Here is a 17,914-nt window from a genome sequence, read left to right as displayed (position 1 = left end):
CCGCCCACTGCATCGACCCCTGCGCCTACCCCTCAGCAGCCGGCGGGGCCCGGTTCTGCGAGAGGGAGCTCCGCAGAGCTCCAGCACGGCCCGTCCGAGCTCCCCCTCCGTTCCGCGCTCCCCGTTACCGGGCCAACGCCGCGGCGCTGCCGGCGGCCCCTGCGCCGCGCTCGCCCCCGCAGCGCGGCGGGCAGCGCCCCGCGCCCCCCCCCCTGGGGCTGCCGGGCCCTCGCCCACCGCCGCGGAGCCCACCGGTGCCACCGAGCCCACCGGCGGCGGGGACCGACCCGCCGCTGTGTCCCCGCCGGGAGCCGCGGAGCGCAGGTACGGGAGAGGCTGCGGTGCGGGCCGGGAGCGGGGGCGGGGAGTACGGACCGAGCGCTGCTCGGCCCGGGAGCGGGGTCCCCGCCGCCTGCAGAACCGGTGTTCGGTGCCGTCCCGGCCCCAGGGAACCCGCACGCACCGTGAGGGCCAAAGATGCGTCCGGGAGCTGCCCTTCCGCTGGTGCCGGCCTCTGGGAGCAATTTTTTCCCCAGCAAAGCAGGGGCCGGGATGACGGCGAGTCCCAGCGCCGGTGGCACCAGGCGGGTGTTGGAGTCGGGGCAGGGGAGGGGGCTGTCGCCACCATTCCGTTCTCATTGCCCCGCTCTCCCACCGAGCCGCGGGGTCTGACCGGGACAATGACCATGGGATGCAGCAGAGCCGGGACCCCACGCGTGGGAGGCATCGGGTCCGGGGCCTGCCCTCAGCCCTGGCTGACAGCTGTGCCCCCTCCCTGCAGCCCAGGCAGCCCTCAGCAGCCCACATGGCCCAGCCAGAGAGCAAAACCGCCACCCTGCCGGTGGCACCCTCGTCCCCCGAGCTGGAGTGCCAGATCTGCTACAGCCGCTTCGACGCCCGTGCCCGCAGGCCCAAGCTGCTCCGCTGTGGCCATCGCCTCTGTGCCCGCTGCCTGCGCAGGATTGTTCCCCCGGGGGACACTTCAACCCCTCAGCTCCGTTGCCCTTTCTGCCGCCAGCACAGCCCAGTGCCGGGCGGGGACGTGCAGCAGCTGCAGGATGACGGTGAGGCACTGGCACTGCTGACAGGCCGTGAACGGGCCAAGAAACGGGGTCCACCCCGATCTCCTGAGGTACTCCTTTGTCCCAGTGTGCTGGAGCCCACATCCAGCCCCGACTGCCTGGTTGTCACCATCCTGGAGGTGCCAGAGGATGTAGCCCCACCAGAGAGCCTGGGCAGGCTGGAGGTGGTGCGGCTGTACCGCCCCACCAGCCTGGGTGCACTGCCCTGCCACGGCCCTGGGCAGAAGTGGCGCTCCTGGGGGTGGCAAGCCATCCCCCGCTTCATTCTGGGCGTCCTCTGCCTCCTCTACTTCAGCTCCCTGCCCTTCGGCATCTACCTCCTGCTCATCGAGCACCACAGCCTGGGCATCATCCTGGTCAGCCTTGTGCCCTCCACCCTCCTTCTCTGCATTGTCTACAGCCTCTGCCAGTGCCTGTGCCTGGAGGTCTTTGGGTTCCCCCACTCCTGACCCTGCACAGCCAACCCCTGTGCCTGAGCCAGGCAGGATTTGGGTTCCTTTGGGGCATTGTCCCTTGAGGTACACGTGTCCTCTGACCCACAGCATGCTCTGCCTGGACCATGGGGAGAAGCTCAGTGCCTGGTGCCTTCCCATGCAGAACAGCACTGTATTTTCCATGTGGGTGCTCACACTGGCTGGAGTGGCTGCAGGAGCTCGTTGCAGCCTACAAGCATTTGGGCCGGACCCTCAGCTCCTTGTCCTCCTCCTCCATCCACAGCGAAGAGCAGGAGCCAGGACACTGACACCAACTGAGCGAGAGCGAGTGCTGGGCCCTGAGCGCCGCGGCCGGAGGGGCCCCGGCAGGAGAGGGACGGGCAGAGCCCGGGGGCTCCTGCGGCCGGACTGGCCCCAGCATGGCTCCGTGTCCATAGTGTAAATAGTTCTGTCTGTGGCGCCCACGCTCCTCGTGGGGCTGCTCCCATCGCATCTCTGTTTCTTTCTCATGCGTGTCTCGTGTTTGCTGACTCTGTGTCCCAGAGAGGGGAGGAGTGGAGGAGTTTCTTTGTGTAAAGATGTCTTCGCAGCTATTCTCTAGTCATTGTGGGGTGTTTTTTTTGCAGAACCTTCAGTCTCTATTTAACCTCCTTGGGTTTTGTTTTGTAAGGATTAATTTAATACTGCTAACCATTTTATTACCCTTATCAAGAAGAGCAAAGTCTATTTTTGATCTGCCTTAGACCTGCCCTGCTCCACAGGGGCTGCTCACTGCAGCACTGGCACTCCTGCATCCCTGCCAGCATCCCCACCAGCATCCCCACAGCACACAGGCAACTCCAGGAGACCAAAGACAAAGTCATATTTATTACTGTGTTGTGTCCCTCCCCACCCACATCTCCCACTCTCCTTGGCCAGGCAGCTGCTGGGTCCCATGGGTGTCTCTCCTGCCATGCCCTTGGGGACAGGAGATGCCTGTCCCAGCCCTATACCTGCTCCAGCACCACTGGCACCCCCGGGGGACACCTGTTCTTGCTGGAGGGAGATTCCAGCATCTCTGCCACACTCCAAATCTTGGGTTTCTGGGGCTGCTTGCCCTGCCCAGGGCCTGTCCTCATCTTGGGGCTGCCCTCGCACCCATCCTGCACGGGGCTGGAACTGGGAATGGGGACGGCACCCGATGGGACCCCCTCGCCCTCGCTGTCCTCGCTGTCTGAGGCGCTGCGTGTGGCCCAGCTCGCCTTGTTCTCCTTCTTGAGGCGTCGGCGGGCATTGGCGAACCAGGTGGAGACCTGGGTGAGGCTCATCCGGCTGACCAAAGCCAGCATCACCTTCTCCCCCTTGCTGGGATAGGGGTTCCTGGGGTGTCGTGCCAGCCAAGCCTTCAGTGCCCCGGTGCTCTCTCGCGTTGCCGCTGCCTTCGCCCTCCCCGGCTCTGTGGGCAGCCCCAGCTGCACTTCATAGGGTGCTGAGACCTGGAGGGGCAGAGGGGTGTCAGGGTGGGACAGGGGGGCATGATGGCCAGAGGAGAGGGGCTGTGGATGTCAGGGCTCGGCCCTTTGTGTGTGGGAGAGGGCCGAGCTGTATCCTGCCCGTCGTTTTCCTCTCCATGTGCACCCAAAGTGCCAAGTGCAGGAGGGTATGTGTGTGGGGGCAGGGGAATGCCAGGGAGGGGTAGGAACCTCGGGACAGCAGGTCCCCAGCCCCGATTCCAACCACCCAACACAGTCCTATCCCAGTCCTGGGAAAGCCCCACATCCCGTTCCTCCCCCGGAGCTGCAGCGCGGCACTTACCAGGGGGGTCACGAGGCTGAGAGGGGGTGGCAGGAGGCTGTACCCGGCCAAAATGGGACAGGGGCAGGAGTAGGGGTAGGAGCAGGGCAGTAGGGCTTGGGGCGGCCCCCGCAGGTTCCCCCAAGGCCCCCCGCAGCCCCCCAGCTCTTGTCCTGTGCTCTTCTCGCCCCGAGGTGCTGCCATACTGCAGGAGAGGAGCTGGGGAGCTGCTCCTGGGTGTTTTATAGCTGCTGGGGTCTGCAGTGACTGACAGCTGATTAGGTGGTATTAGCACCCACGAGAGCAGCAGCAGGATCTGGGGCACCTGATACCCCCCCCTTTCCCTGCTACTGTTGGGCAGGGACTTGCAGGGACCGTCCTCCCCGCCTGCCTGCCACCAGCCAGAGCCCTGCCCTCCCAGGCCCCCAACTCTGCACAGCCTACACAACTCCCAGGAACGGGGTACAGTGGCACCCAGGGCTGGTGCATGGGGCCCACCGTGAGCCCCCCGGACACTCACAGTCACAAGCACACAGCCCAGTTGGGGCTTTACTGCAGTGCTGAGCTGTGTCCCATGCATGACCCCAGCCCTGATTTGGGGCTGTGGGTGGCAGAGCCCCCTATGCTGTGGAAGGGCAGGTTGGAGGGCCAGGGGATGGTGGAAGAATTATGGCACGGTGGGAGGACAGCAACCCATGCTGCCCCATCCTGCTCCAGCTTGGCCAGGTCCTCATCCAAGCCCCAGCACTGCTATGTCTACTACTGGATTCCCTGCAGCAGAGTGGTGAAGGGGAAGTGCCCCACAGCCCCACAGACAGTGGGGACCCCTGCAAGGCACTGGGGGGTTCCTGTGGTTGGCACAGCAGTGCAGTGGTGGGCAGCCGTGCGAGGGGCCTCGAGAGCCCACGACCCCCTGAGCCACCTGCTCCTGCCACCATGCCTCCCCACTAAGACTGGGATTATCCCACAGGTTGTATCCGTCATTAAATACCGACTAATAACGCTCTCAGGATATTAAATATGTAACAAACCCGCTTAGCGCTGGCCAGGACAGGAAGGCGAAGGTCACCGGTGCTAATGAGCCCGGCCACATCCCTGGATCCCTGCAGGCCCTGGTGACAGCAGAAGGTCCCAGGGCTGAAGTGCCAGCACCCAGAGGTCTCAAGCCTCCGCACAATCCCATGGCCACAGCCCAAGCAGCACCTGGAGCTCCCAACATGCAGCACCCAGAACTCTGCTCCCATCCATCCCACAGTGGGCTGACCTTGTGCTCTGGGCAGCCACAGGCATGCAAGCCTCAAGCCAGCAAGGACACTGGTGCTGCTGCCTGGGACCAGCCCCAGCTATGGCCCTGCAGTGGCCCCATAACCTTGTCCCCACGGGACTCGTCCAGCCCTAATCAGCACCGTGGATCTGCTTGATTAGATAATGGGGCTGTAATCTAGGAAAGCGCCTGCGGATTGCGCGCAGCACCCTGACCCTGCACAGCACAGCTGGAGAGGGAGGGCCACAGCCAGCCGCCGGCACAGCGGGCGGACACAGCTGGACACCGACCGAGCCGCAGCCGGGCAGGCACAGCCACGCACCGGCACAGGCAAGGCTGGTGTGAGGGCAGCGGGACAGAACCACAGCTGGGAACCACTCATCAGCCGCAGCCACCTCAGGGGAGGTGTGGAGCCACCCACACCTCACCTCCCCGGTCCCACAGCGGCCCCGGTGCCATCGCCGTACCCTGCAGGAGGGCAGGGAGACCAGAAGAGATCACCCCACCCCCGTGGGGCTCAGGCTTCACAGAGGCTCGCACCGAGCCACGGTGGTTCCCGGCCTTTTTCCCCTCGATGGATAATCAGTTTAATGCAGGAGCAGAGAACTAAAACTCTGCGATTAGCTGTTATAATCGCATGTAAATAGGCCCAGACAAGCCGCTCAGGAGGGTGCTGTGTGGCTCGGGACAGAGTTACACGGGATTTAGGCTGTTTACCACTTGATTAATTTCATGACTCCAGCCCAAGCCCACCGCTGTCCCAGCTGCCCGGCTCACTTCCCAGGAGTCAAGGTCACTCGGGCGGGAGGCAGTTGATAGCCCAGGGCATCTGCCAGCAGTGAGTGGCCCAGCCCGGCGCTCGGCTCCCAGACCCGTGTGCCTCAGCCCCGCAGCCACGCTGAGGCTGGGCTGTCACATCCCTGTCCTCTGCACCCCCAGGCACGCACACACACGGGTCTCCATCCCTTTTTATTCATAAGCATAGTCAAAGCTTGAGAACGTCACAGCCAAACCCCTCCAACAATCACCGATGGACTAACAAGAGTCCATCCCTCTTCAGAAGAGAAAGAGCATCTTCTGCCTCCTTCTCCTTGGGTTCCTCCAGTCCAGAGCCCTGCTGCTGCCTGCCCGCAGGCTGGAGATACCACAGGAGGGCTGGCTGCTGGCACACTAGGACCACTGGCCCCCTGGCTGCGGGGAGCAGTGGCTGTGGCTGCACACACCTCACCTCTGGCACTGCAGCACACAGTTGTGCCCAGCCCTACGGCTTCCCCAGGATCCTCATGTTCTGGGCAGGCACTGATCCATGGCTGCCCATGCGGACCGTTCAGGAAAAGGGATTTCAGACCATCAAGTGCAACAGGCAGAGACCGTCCACACGAGGGCTGCCCCTGTGGCTGCTGAGCAGTCTCTGGGGGGAGGTGCAGGACTCCCACGCCACAGGGCCGAGCGGCAGCGTGTCCCTGGCTGTGTCTGTGGCACCGTGGCTCAGGGGTGTCCTTCGCAGCCCTGGCACAATAAGGCAACTGCTGGCTGGGGCGGCTGCTGCTGGTGCGGCCGCCTGCCCGGCACGGTGCGGCCCTGCCCGGTTCTAGTCTGACAGCGTGATGACATCGTAGTGGATCCCCGGCTGCAGCTGCTGCATCTGCTCCGCTGCTGCCTCGGTGGTGAAGACGCCCTGCGCCTGGGCCATCGCCGCATCCGCCACTGCTGCAGGGGAGGTGGGTCAGTGCTGCCCCGACTGAGGGCAGGGGGAGCTGGAGGCTACTTAGGGCTCCCCTCCCTATTCCTCACCTGTCCCCAGGGAAGGGACGTAAGGCAACCCTGCCCATGTGAGGCTCCAGCACGGAGCCAAGCTCTGGATAACCTCGTTCCAGAACTGACAGGCTGGGACCAGCAAATATCTGCCCTTGGACACCATGGCTGGCAGCAAAACAATGATCAAACCCGATATTCCCAGCCCTCCCACCAAGGGCTGCTGCAGGACTTGCTGCCAACTCCAGCAACAGGACTGGCTCCCCCAAACCCTGGGAGGACTGGCCCTTCTGGCAAAGGGCCCTGCTACTACCTGAGACAGCTGAGTGTGCTGCTGCTTCCAGCTGTGCCTGGGTGACGAGCTGCTGCTCAGGTGACACGGGCATGTACTGGATCTACAGAAGGGAAAATAGGGAATCCCTGAGGGGAGGGTTCCTCTTGGAGCCCCTCCAGCCATGGTTGCTGCACTCAGGCACCAGCCCATGAGCTCCCTCTATTTCACATATCCCTCTCCAACTGCAGCCTCAGACCCACCCTCCAGCTCCTGCCACTATGCCTGGCTCCTTACCTGTGACTCTGGGAGGAACTGGCCACCCTGCTCATACTGGATGTGGGTGATCTGACCATCCTGTACCTGAGGACAATCAGTGAGGATGCAGCAGGGTCTGTGGGTGCCCAGGCCCCCAGCAATGCTGTGACCCAGGGTAAGCAAGAGGGAGCAGGAGGGGGCCCAGCATTACACAGGATATGCCATGAGCCCCACCTAGCACACGATGGGAGCAGACAGTCTGAAGCTCACCTGGATGTGATGTCCCTCTGGGACAACAACATACTCTTGGGGAAGCAAGTGTGGGACGCCTTCCTGGGCAATAATGTACTGAACCTGCAAACAAGAAAATTCAGATCCAGAAATAGGTCACCACTACCCACCCCCCTTAAAACAGCTGGAATCTGGTCTGTTTCCTGTGCCTGTTTGCACCACCCCAGTGCCTTCAGCTCTTCCCTCTGCTCTCCCCACTGCTGCCAGCTCTTCCCACTGGGCAGTCTCCCATCCCTGGGCCATGTTCCCTCACCTGGTTGTCAGCAGTCACTAAGTGCTGTACTGTCTGTCCGTCAGCAGTCGTGATCTCCTGGATGTAGGCTGCCTCCTCCTGCAACGTCAGGAAGTGCCCATGTGGTCATGGGGCTGAGCCTGACCACAGTCCCCCAAGAGGCCCCCACTGTGAGGAGTGGCCACACAGGACTGGAGGTTGAGGCCAGGGGACCCAACTCACCTGGCTGGTGACGCTCTGCTCCTGTGCAACAAGGATGTGCTCCTGCCCTAGAGCCTGCTGCAGCCGCTCGGGAGCCAGCACAGCCTGGCCAGCCTGCAGAGCTGCTGCAACACAGGAAGAGCTGGTGGGGATGCTGCTGGGGACACTGCCAGGGCTGATAATGGCCTTGCTCCCCACTGGCCACTGCCTGATATCTGCCCCAGTGAAAAGCACAGGGCAGTCTCTGGGCTCTGCTCACACAAGGTGAGAGCTAAATAACTAAGGGCAGAAAACACCCTCCACGTCAGACCCTGAACTCTGCTTCCAGTGTGAGCTGCTCCCACATGCACTATCTACCAGGACCAGCCTGGAGGGAACACAGGCCCCCTCATTCCGCACAGTTGCCCGTGCCCAGCCCCTAGATCTCTGTCTCCACCAGCAATCCCAACTGCAGGATGATCCTCCTGGCCCTTCAGCCCCACCGGACCCACAAGCTGGGTGAACCCCACATGGTGCTCCAGATGTAGGACATCCACATGTTCCCTGGTCCCAGGGAGATGTCTTACTGTGTAGGGTGGCCAGGGTGTCCTCATCACTGTTCAGGATGATGGTCTGCTGGGCAGCCGGCCCTGGCCTTTTGCCCTCCGAGCTGTGCAAACGCTGCGTGTGGAACTTGAGGTGTCCATTACGGTTGAACCTATGGAGAGGCAGAGTGAGGTGGACTGTGCCACAGGCAGCACAGGATCCTGTGCTCTCTGCAGGCCACAGGCCCCATAAGCACATCCTACAACATGGCTTGTCCCCTCTCTCAGCATGTTCCCATCAGTGCCCAGGGACTGAACCCTCCTGTGCAGAGGTTCCTTGGAGACAAAGTTGGGTCCACCTGCAACAGGAACCATTCCCAAGGGCACTGCCTCCTCTAATGGGCTGATCTGGGGAAGGTTTGCAGGCAGACAGCTCTGCTAAGACAGCCTTGTGGAACTCTGTGGGATCTCCCAAAGCAGGATCAGCCCAGAACCATCACTCACCTCTGACCACAGACCTGGCAGGCAAAGGGCTTCTCATTGGTGTGGGTCAGCATGTGCCTGCGCAGGTCCTTCTTGTTCTTGGAGGCAAAGCTGCAGTGGGGGCACTTGTGTGGCCGGAGGTTGGCATGTTGAACCATGTGGCTCTGGGGCAGGAGGACAAGTGCTGCATCAGAAACCCCCCTGGTTTCTCCAAACCCCTTGTTCCCAGGGCTGCTCTGCACCAGGAAACTTACCCGGACCTCTGGCCAGAGTGTGGCAGTGAAGGGACAGTCAGGACACTTGAAGGTGCTGGGCCCAATGTGGGCTCTCTTGTGACTTTCCATCTCCGCTCTCCCTGTGAACATGGCTGTGCAAATCTTGCATGAAAACTTTTTGGCTGTGGAAATCTTGCATGAGAGCTTCTTGCCTGTGGAAACCTTGCATGTGAACTTCTTGGTCATGCCTTGGATTGCAGGCCACTTGATCTTTGTATATGAGACTTCCTGCCCCTCGGATGCTGGGGATAAAGATGAGTCCTTCTGGAGTTGCCTGGTGACACACTGCACCAGGGGCCACTTGACGCCGGCGGGCTGTGCCTCCTGGCCCTCCACAGGTGAGGAAAAGGCAGCATCCCCGCTGTGGGGCTGCGAGAGAAACACCAGTCACATCTGCTCACACTGCTGCTCAGGATGGGGAGAAGGCTCAGATCCTTACCTCCATGGTCTGGAACTGGCTCCCTGAAACACTGGATGACATGATGTAGTGATTGCTATGGTCCTTCAGCGCCTCCTCTGCCATCACAGCTCCGCTCACCACAACTGTGTGGGAGGTCTCCATAGGACTCTCCTCCTCACTGCTGGAGAGCACAGGGTCAGGGAGGATCCGCCTGCTCCTCACCACTAAAACCTCCTTACTGGAGGCCAGAAGTGCCTCCCTCTCCCCACTCTTTCCAAACAGCTGACCTGTACAGTGTGCCAGGAGCCTGGATCTCCTCGCTGATGGGTGCAATGATGCTGTACTCTGCTGCTCCACTGAAGGGGATGGTGATCTGCTGCAGCTCCGAGCCACTCAGGCTTGCTTCCCGATAAGCCTCCTGCACAAGTGTCTGCCCAGGCTCTGCCATGTGCAGCATCACCAACTTTTGCTGCTGCTCCTTAGAGTCCACCTTTGTGTCCTCCTCCTGTGCCTGCAGCTCACAGGGGCCTGGTGTCTCTTCTGGGTCATCTGGCTTCACCACCGCCACCTGCACAATACAGCAGTTCAGCCAAAGAGGCAAGGCTCTGCAAGACACCCCTGCAGCAGAACAGGGCTGGGAACCCTCCTTGCGCCAGCCCCCAGCAGGCCTGGCTCCCCTTGACTCTGCCCACCTGCAGTGAGCCGGTGGCCAGCTCCCGCTGGGCACTCATGTTCAGCAGGAGATCCAGGGCCGTCTGCGTGGCCAGCTCTGCTGATCCAGCCACATCTGGGGGATGAAGAAGGGTCAGGCAGGAGTTCACCTACCTCCTTTCCCATCCAACCCCCTCACTGAGTGCTCACATACCTTGTTCATAGATGATGGTGGCCCCTTCCAGGGAACCTTGCGAGAGAACAGAGGGCTCTGCACCTGCGACAGTCTGAACGGTGTGGCAGGTGATGGGGCCAAGTGGTGCCTGCATGAGAGAGAGAGCTGACAGCACAGTGGGCAGTGAGCACTGGGAGGAGCTGGGGCCAGGCATGGCACTCACCGGTGGGCTGGCCTCTGGCTCAGCTGGTGCCTGCACCTGGCTGTGCTGCTGCTTCAGCTCCTCTATCTGCTGCAGGGTGAAGAAGGGGCGGCGGCGGCAGGGCGGCTCCTCGGGGTGCCTCTGTGCCCACTCCTCGAAGGAGTCAGCGTGGCGGCATTGCACGTGCAGGCGCAGGTTCTTCTTGTGCTTGGTGGTGAAGTGACAGAATTCGCAAGCGAACGGCTTCCCTCCTGCAGGGACCCAGAGGGGGAGTCAGGCAGGAGGTCCCCAAGGGGTGGCAGGGAGAGCAGACAGACTCTGAGTGTCTCTGGGAGAAGGGAGGGTGCAGGACATCGATCAAACAGCTCCTCTCACCTGTGTGCTTGACTGCCATGTGCGAGACCAGGAAGTCCTCCCGGAAGGTGGAATACTTGCAGACGCTGCACTTGTAGGGCTTGTCGTTCATATGCGACAGCTGGTGGTTCAGCAGGACCTTCTTGTCCTCGCAGACATAGTCACAGAACTCACACTTGAACCTGCCAGGACAAAGCCACCTGTCACACCTGCTGAGGGGGAGCGGGACACAGGCTCTGCCCAGGCATGCCGGGCTCCTACCTGCAGTTGGCAATGGCCTGAATGTGCGTCAGCAGGTGCATCTTGAAGGTGTAACGCTTCTTAAAGGACTTCCCGCACTGTGGTGAAACAAAGTGAAGCAGTGTTCACCTCCTGCCCTGTCTCACCTGCTGTCAGCCCCTCCCCAGGCTGTAGCCCCCTCACCTTGTCACACATGTGTGGTTTCTCTGTACTGTGTGTCTTCATGTGCTGCGTAAGCCTCTTCTGCATTGGGTACACACGGTTGCAGACAGGGCATGGGAAGGAGTTCAGCTTTGGTGGCTGGATGGAGAGCATAAAGATGAGATCACCTGGATGAGCTCACCAGTTTCTTTACCCTCTCCCCACTGGAGAATGTGAGTTGGCTTTCCTCAAGAGATCCAGAAACAATGCACTCAACAAGGCATTGAGATCTTGTGGAAGACCCAGATGTGCTTCTTCCCATATAAGTGTTGAGATTCAAGTCAACAGAGTATTCAAACTCACCGGATCAGCTCTCTTCTTCCTGAAAAAGAAGTAAGAAAAGCCCCTTGTGTCACCCACACCCCAAGGCCAAGCTGCCATATACCCAGACACCAAAACTCTCTATTTTGGAAAGGGTCAGGGGATGGGGCAGCCATGGAATCCTCCATGACAAGAAGAACAGTTTCAGTGCTATTCAGTTCCCAGGACTGTGCTGCCCTCACCTGTCCCGGCTGTGCACTGTGGAGTGCCGGATGACATCCTTCTTGTACACACTGGTGTAATTGCACTCCTCGCACTTGTAGGGCTTGCTGCCCACATGGTTGAACATGTGCTCCTGTAAGAGACAGACCAGGGCCATGAGATCTGGGGCTGCCAGGCAGCCTGTGGGTTTGAGGTAGGGAAGATGAAGCTCACCTTGAGAGAGGACCAGCGCCGGGAGCGGTAGCTGCACTGAAGACACTTGAAGAGCTGCGGGTCATTGGCCTCGTGTGAGTTGACATGGAAGCGCAGGTCATCGTGTGTGAGGAACCGCGAGCCACAGATCCGACACAGGTAGGGCCGCATCAGGGGCTTGGGGGACTTGTAGTAGTACCTGTAGAAACAGGAACAGGGCTCAGAGTTGCGGTGACAAATGGGCTGGACTGGCCCTGGGCACAGGCCAGAGGGCCCAGCACACCCTCACCTGCGCCCCATGTACTTGCGGTATTTCTTGCCCAGGAAGCGGCGGGAGGGCCGCCCGCGCCGCCGGGGGATGACATCGGCATCCTCAGCACCGATGGAGGTGGGGTCCTTGGAGGAAGGGTCCTTGTTCTCGGAGTCAGACTGGCTGATACCGGGCTCTGCCAGGCTCTCGCCAGTCCCATTCTCCATACCAGAGGAACTGGCTGCTTCCAAGTTCTGCAGCTCCTGGCTCGGTGTGCTTTGGGACGTCACCAAGGGCTCCACCTCCCCTCCTGTTCCATAGGACACAGCACAGTTCCATCACATTCTTGCTGCGGCTCCAAGAGCTTGTGCACCACTCCCTGTTCCACCCCTGAACAGGGTTGCTGCCTCCTGCCTCCCTCACCTTCTGGCATGTCCTGAGATATATTCTCCAGACGATGCAGCTTGCGGGGTCTCCCTGGGCGTCGACGTGGCCTCTCCTCACTGGACGTGGGGACAATGCGGCCATACCTGGGCAGCCGCCCCCGGGGCTCATCCTCAGCTGGGTTGTAGTCACTGTCCTCTGCAAGCAAGTGCCCCAAAACATCAGGAACTGGGAAAAACACTAAGCTACATAAGACGTAGGGAGGGCAAGTCCTACCTTCAGGATCATCAATAGCACCAGCATCCATAATATCATCATCTTCTTCTTCTGGGGCCTCCTCATCCTCAGTCTTTGGAACAGCTCCCACCTTCCGTGGTCGTCCTTTCTTCAGAGCCAGAGCAGAACCCACTGCCACAGAGAAGAGGGTGAAAGTTCTTTACCAGACTGTGCCAGAAAAGGCCCTTATGCTCCAGCTCCTCTCTCGTTTCTTCCCAGCAGAGAGCAGAGCCTGTCTGCAGTGTCCCTCAGCCTTTGGAACACACCTGGCTGGAAGTGACGCTCTTTCATGTGGTTGATCAGTGTTTTCTTAGAGACACTCTTGTACTGACACATCTTGCACTTGAACTGCTGCACCACCACCACTTCCATCATCTCTTCCAGGGTCTCCAAGTCTGGCTGGTCCAGCTCCTCCCCACCATCTGTTTTTAGGGCTCGGTCTGGCTGTGCAGGCAGCTCCAGCACTTCCAACTGCCCTGAAGGCTCTGAAGAGCCAGGCTGGTCAAGGTACGTGGAGGTAGGTCCATCAGCAACAGCTTCTATTGCCAAGCTACTGGCTAGAGCAGAAGTGGCCATCTGGGACACCATGGGGGCACCTGAAACCAAAACCCACTCAGCCAAGGGGTAAACCCTCACCTGCATCCAAGGCTGCACACGTAGAGGGGGCACAGGACTGAACACAAGCTCAGAAACAGGCTCACAACAGGACAGTGGTACACAAGCACTGTGGCTGATACAGGTGCAACACCCACTCCAGGCCACACTCCAGTGGCATAAGGCTCAGAGGCAGAGCTGGCCACCATGGACAGCCCAAGGAGCTCCCTCACCATCATCAGGGCCTTGCAGAATGAGGTACTGCGTGGTCTCTGCCCTTCCATCCTCTGCGCTGGTCACGGCGATGCAGCCTGGCAGGAAGAGGAGAGGAGAGCAGAGTGGTGACTGCCAGATCCAGGGGCTGTAGAGTCACTGGGGCTCTTCCAGTTCAGACAGAAGCCAGAAGGTGTGAGGAGGGTCTGGCTTTGGGGATGGAGCCTGCTCTGGGCTGAAAGAGCTGCTGAACAGAAGGAATGCTATCCAGCAACATGAGCTCCTCACCAAACCCTCCAGTCACAGCAGCAAGGCAAGAAGAAAAAACCCTGCTGACCACTTAGACTCAATGATCTTAGAGGCTTCTTCCAGCCTTAACAATTCCATGTCCATATATCCCCCACCTCCTGAGGTCTGGTGCAGTGGCAGCTCCCTCCCCAGCCCACCAAGCCATCTCCACATGGGAGCACACACTCACTCTGGATGATGTCAGGTCCGATTGTGGACTCAATGATTTTGTCAATGGCTGAACCCAGGTCTGAGGAAGTGGATGCAGTGGAGTCTGACACAACTGTGGCTCCATCGGTGACGACACTGGAGTGGACCAGGACTTGTGGGGACTCTGACACCATGATGGATTGGCTCACAGTGGAGACACTGGAGACCAAGGTGGATTGGGCAATAGAGGATGAGTCTGGCAGGTAAATCCTTGGAATGGTGTCTGTGCTGGAGCTGCTCTCCGAGACCTCCTCCTGGCAGATAGAGTCCAGAAGAGCTCAGGTAAGACACCTTCGCCAGCCCAAGCCCTTGGTGCAGCCAGCTTATGCAAATGACTCAATGTATCACTGCAAAACTTCCAAGAAAGGCATCAGAGCAAATCCTTTGGTACTGACAAAAACCTGGACCCCCAGGGCTGCTTTTGATACTAAGGGGAGTTCTGCTCCTCAGACTGACAAGCAGATGCTGGACCAGAGGTATGACAATGCCACAAAACTCAGTCTGTCAGAAATGTCTACAGAAACCCCTAGGAACCAGAACCACGGCTGCCCTCCCTGCCACCCCATCCTTCCCACCAGCACCTACCAAAGAGACGCCGCTGCTGTCGGAGCTCTGCCCCACGCAGGAGTCATCGGTCCGGGAGAGGAGCCCAGGCCCCGCGGCGGCATCGCTGCTGTCCGCTGACACGGCCTCCGAGCTCCCGACGCCCAGCCCGCTCTCGGTGGGCTCTTCCCGGGCCGCCTGCAGGGTCGCGTCGCTGCTGCTCTCCACCGCATTTTCCTCCATGCCCGTCCTGCCGGGACCCGCTACGCTCGACCTGCGAGAGGACCGCCGCCGTCAGGGCCGCCACCCACTTCCCGCTGTCCCGGTCCACCGCGGAGCTGCAGGCTGGGCGGGCCCGGGGCCCCGGAGCCGCCATGGGCCCATTCCCGGCGGTCCCGACCAGCCTCACGGGGACCCCAGCGCCGCCTGGCGCCCCCGGTCCCGTCATGCCCCGCGGCCACGCCCGGCGTTCGGCCGCCATCTTGCCGAGGGGTCCCCCCCGCCGCCTCCGCGCGCGCGCACACGGCGGGGCGGCCCCGGTGCCGCCGGGGCGGGGGGGCCGCCGCCCCCCCGCGGGGGGGAGGGGGCCCCCCCCCCGCCCCCCCCCCGCCAAGCCGCGCCCTCACCCGGTCCGCCGCGGCCCAGCCGTGTCCCCGCCGGAGCCGGCACCACGGCGGCCGCCATGCCCCCCCGCCCTCTTGGCGCGCAGTGATATGGCGGCGCTGGACCCGCGCTGGGACTACTTACTGCCGCCCAGCCCCCGCCCCGCCTGCAGCGCTCGCTGCAGCGGAGATGCACTCCTCGTCCCGGCCGCCACCTCAGGCGCCTCCCGGCGCCGCCCGCCCCCCGCGGGAGGGGAGAGGCCTCGGCGCCCCGCCGGGGACTACTTTTCCCGCGGAAGGGTCGGCGGTGGTGGGACCTGCGTCATGGCGTCAGGAAGCGGCGCCCGGGCCCTGAGCGTCGGCGTCGCGCCGGGTTGCGCTGGTCACGTGGCAGGAAGGCGGAAGTGGCGGCGGGACTGGGCCGGGAGCGGAGTGTGGGCGGTCGGTGCGGTCACACCGTTCTCTCCCCTCCCTCCGTTTCCCGCCCGGCCCGGCCCAGCTCGGCCCGGCCCTGTAGCGTGTTCCCCCAGCCGAGGTCCTTACCTCGGGTGAGCCGTGCAGCCCTGGCGCTCCAGCTCCCGTTCCATAGCCCGCGGTGGGCGCTGAGACCGGCGGGCCATGTGGGCTGGGGCCGTCCGATCCTGGCCGAGCCGCGGGACCTTCGCCGCGCCCTTCCCTGCGAGTCCCGGGGCCCTGTCGCGTTCAGCCCCGGCGGCGGCCCAGCCTCAGTCTGCTGAGCCCTTTCCCCCTCGGTCTCTGGCGGCGAACGGCACCTCCTGTCCGTTTGTTCCTTGATGCCAAACTTGCCTCTTTCGATGGCAGCTCTGCGTCTGAACAGCAGCCACCTTCCGATGGGCTCTCGCTCACCAAATTCTGCCCTCCGGGACGGTTTTCCCCCAGAGCAGATGGTGACGGGCACCTGATCTGGAGGGCTATCGGGCTGCACCCGCGCTTGGGGTGCAAAGTCTGGGGGGCTGCTCTGGCCTCACTGGGGGCTCCCAGAGCACTGCCGGTGGTGGGGCATTCCTGCCACCTCCCGATGCCACAGCATTCCCTGCAGGGATGTGCTCGGACTTTGCTGCTGTCCCAGCTCCCTGCAGCACTGCTGATCGCGCTGCTGTTCCAGATCCTCCAGCGGAGCTCAGCTGTGAGTGGCCTGGGCTTGGCCTCTGCTCCATGGTGATGGCTTTAACAAACGCTCAGGTGGCTCCTTGTTCCCACTGATATTTTCTCATGTTGAAGTGCTCTAAAGAGAACGGCTTTATCCTGGTTTTTTTTCTGCAGGAAAGGCAGCTGTATTGTGCTTGAGCTCTGTTGGGGCTGGGCCATGGTGGGCTGACCCTGGCTCTGGGTCCCTGTGGAAGGAACACACGGGGCAAGGGGGTCAGGGCTCTGCATCCCAGCCGGTTCCAGGGCCACTCAGACAAGGCCAGCCCGCAGTGCGGGTCGGGGTGGGCAGTTCCATCGTGTCACTGGCCAGGATGGCCGGTCCGGAGCCGGTGCTGACATGGTGCCAGCTGCTGGAGGACAGACAGTGTCTCATCTGGCGCAGTCTGTGAGCATGGACGTAGCCTGCCAGAAATCCGAGCCGATGGGTGCTGGGCTGGATCAGTACTCTGCAGCATTTGGCTGTGGTGTCTCTGTGCCTCTTCTCCGGTGCGAGGCAGGCGGTGCCTGGATCCAGCCCCCACAGCCCCGGGCTCTTCCTTGGGGCTCCGTGTGTCCCATGTGTCCTGCCCCAGGTGAGAGTTCCCGGAGACACCGTGTGCCCGGCAGAGGCAGTAGAGGAGCTGCACCGCCAGCTGCTGTGTGTGCACCTTCCGGCTCTTTTTCAAGCTAATTAAATGCATCCTTGAAAGGTTTATGCCCTCATCCATCATGGGCAGACAGCAGCGGTGAGATCCATCCCCGGGCTGGCTGAGCTCTGCTGCCGCAGCGCTGCTGCCAGAGCCTCAGGGCTGAGTCCCCACATGCGCCCGGCTGCTGCCGTCACTGTCATGTCAGAAACCCAGAAAGACCGAGGGCTTGAGCTTTTTTCTCCTACTAGTGCTTTTTAAAGCAGCCCTGTGTAGCTCAGTGGGGGAAGTGGAGTTGGGGAGGATGGGAGGGAGGTGCTCCTGTGCCTGGTGTCCCCTCTCCATCGTTCTGTGCCTCACGCCGGTAGAGCCTAGGACTGCCTGTGACCGGCTCTGTCTGGGTTTGGAATGCCCTTGTGCTCCCTGTTGGGGGAAGCTCTGTGTTTCTGTTGGGGAGGGGGAGTGGTGTCAGAGGAACCCTTGGCTAAAGCTGCCTGCCAGGTAGAGGAAGCAGGATGGATTTGTGTCAGACCAGCAGGTTTCCTCTTTTTGCCCTCAGTCAGCTGCTGTGTGAAACAAGTGAAGGATTTTCCCAACGGGTGATGGCTGCAGGGCAAAACAGCCTGAGCTCCAGGGGCCTCAGGGGCTCACACGATCCCTCCTGGTGCTGGCTCGGCTGATGGAAAGTTGCGTCAAGCTTCCCTATCACCCTGCAGAGGTGCCCCATGTCCTCTGTCTCAGTGAATTGTCCCAAGCAGAGCTTTGCTGTGATGGGTAACCTGCTATTTTTAAAAATGCTGTGTGCCCCCGAGCGGGGTGAGCAGGGGATTTCCAGGGCAGGCAGAGCACGGCTCCCGTCCTCAGCTCCAGAGGCACAGCTTCTTGCTGATAATTCTCTGCTGTTGTGCCTCCGAGCCTGAAAACACTTCAGAGCCAAAGAAAACACAAGGAAATCTCAGCAAGAGGCTTAAAGAGAATCCAAAAATGGCTGCAACACGTGTTGGGTATGTGTCCAAA

General features: G+C 61.3%; 3 protein-coding genes across 12 annotated transcripts; 1 reads left to right on the top strand and 2 right to left on the bottom strand.

Moving 5' to 3' along the window:
• Positions 1-233: 233 nt before the first annotated feature.
• On the top strand, positions 234-2,022 carry LOC102101837 (E3 ubiquitin-protein ligase RNF182-like). Its single transcript, XM_005524914.2, has 2 exons — positions 234-324; positions 782-2,022. The coding sequence occupies exon 2, from the start codon at positions 806-808 to the stop codon at positions 1,529-1,531; it is 726 nt and encodes a 241-aa protein (XP_005524971.1). The 5' UTR covers positions 234-324; positions 782-805; the 3' UTR covers positions 1,532-2,022.
• A 404-nt stretch (positions 2,023-2,426) lies between these two features.
• On the bottom strand, positions 2,427-3,493 carry LOC148182807 (uncharacterized). Its single transcript, XM_088064663.1, has 2 exons — positions 3,311-3,493; positions 2,427-2,991 (listed from the first exon to the last, which is right to left on the bottom strand). The coding sequence occupies exons 1-2, from the start codon at positions 3,491-3,493 to the stop codon at positions 2,503-2,505; spliced, it is 672 nt and encodes a 223-aa protein (XP_087920789.1). The 3' UTR covers positions 2,427-2,502.
• A 2,016-nt stretch (positions 3,494-5,509) lies between these two features.
• Positions 5,510-15,427, bottom strand: ZNF335 (zinc finger protein 335). 10 transcript variants are annotated; one of them, XM_088064649.1, is made up of 28 exons: positions 15,247-15,427; positions 14,542-14,773; positions 13,937-14,210; positions 13,479-13,556; positions 12,918-13,247; positions 12,652-12,783; positions 12,415-12,573; positions 12,031-12,301; positions 11,763-11,940; positions 11,570-11,682; positions 11,370-11,388; positions 11,049-11,165; positions 10,887-10,963; positions 10,647-10,807; positions 10,293-10,522; positions 10,109-10,217; positions 9,936-10,030; positions 9,531-9,811; positions 9,283-9,424; positions 8,823-9,212; positions 8,590-8,732; positions 8,128-8,258; positions 7,583-7,686; positions 7,382-7,459; positions 7,108-7,191; positions 6,877-6,942; positions 6,622-6,703; positions 5,510-6,263 (listed from the first exon to the last, which is right to left on the bottom strand). In XM_088064649.1, the coding sequence occupies exons 2-28, from the start codon at positions 14,740-14,742 to the stop codon at positions 6,145-6,147; spliced, it is 4,164 nt and encodes a 1,387-aa protein (XP_087920775.1). In that variant the 5' UTR covers positions 14,743-14,773; positions 15,247-15,427; the 3' UTR covers positions 5,510-6,144. The 10 variants fall into 10 exon arrangements, with proteins under 10 accessions (XP_087920775.1, XP_014109636.2, XP_087920770.1 ...); XM_014254161.2 differs by lacking the exon at positions 15,247-15,427 and adding an exon at positions 15,126-15,190; XM_088064644.1 differs by lacking the exon at positions 15,247-15,427 and having other exon boundaries at positions 5,510-6,260.
• Between the last annotated feature and the right edge of the window lie 2,487 nt (positions 15,428-17,914).

Source organism: Pseudopodoces humilis, chromosome 19, assembly GCF_049639895.1.
Source record: "Pseudopodoces humilis isolate 2021_Gansu_Grassland_sample_001 chromosome 19, ASM4963989v1, whole genome shotgun sequence".
NCBI classification, from domain to species: domain Eukaryota; kingdom Metazoa; phylum Chordata; class Aves; order Passeriformes; family Paridae; genus Pseudopodoces; species Pseudopodoces humilis.
The sequence above is the reverse complement of the archived record's forward strand: the minus strand, read 5'-3'. Positions and strand labels throughout refer to the sequence as shown.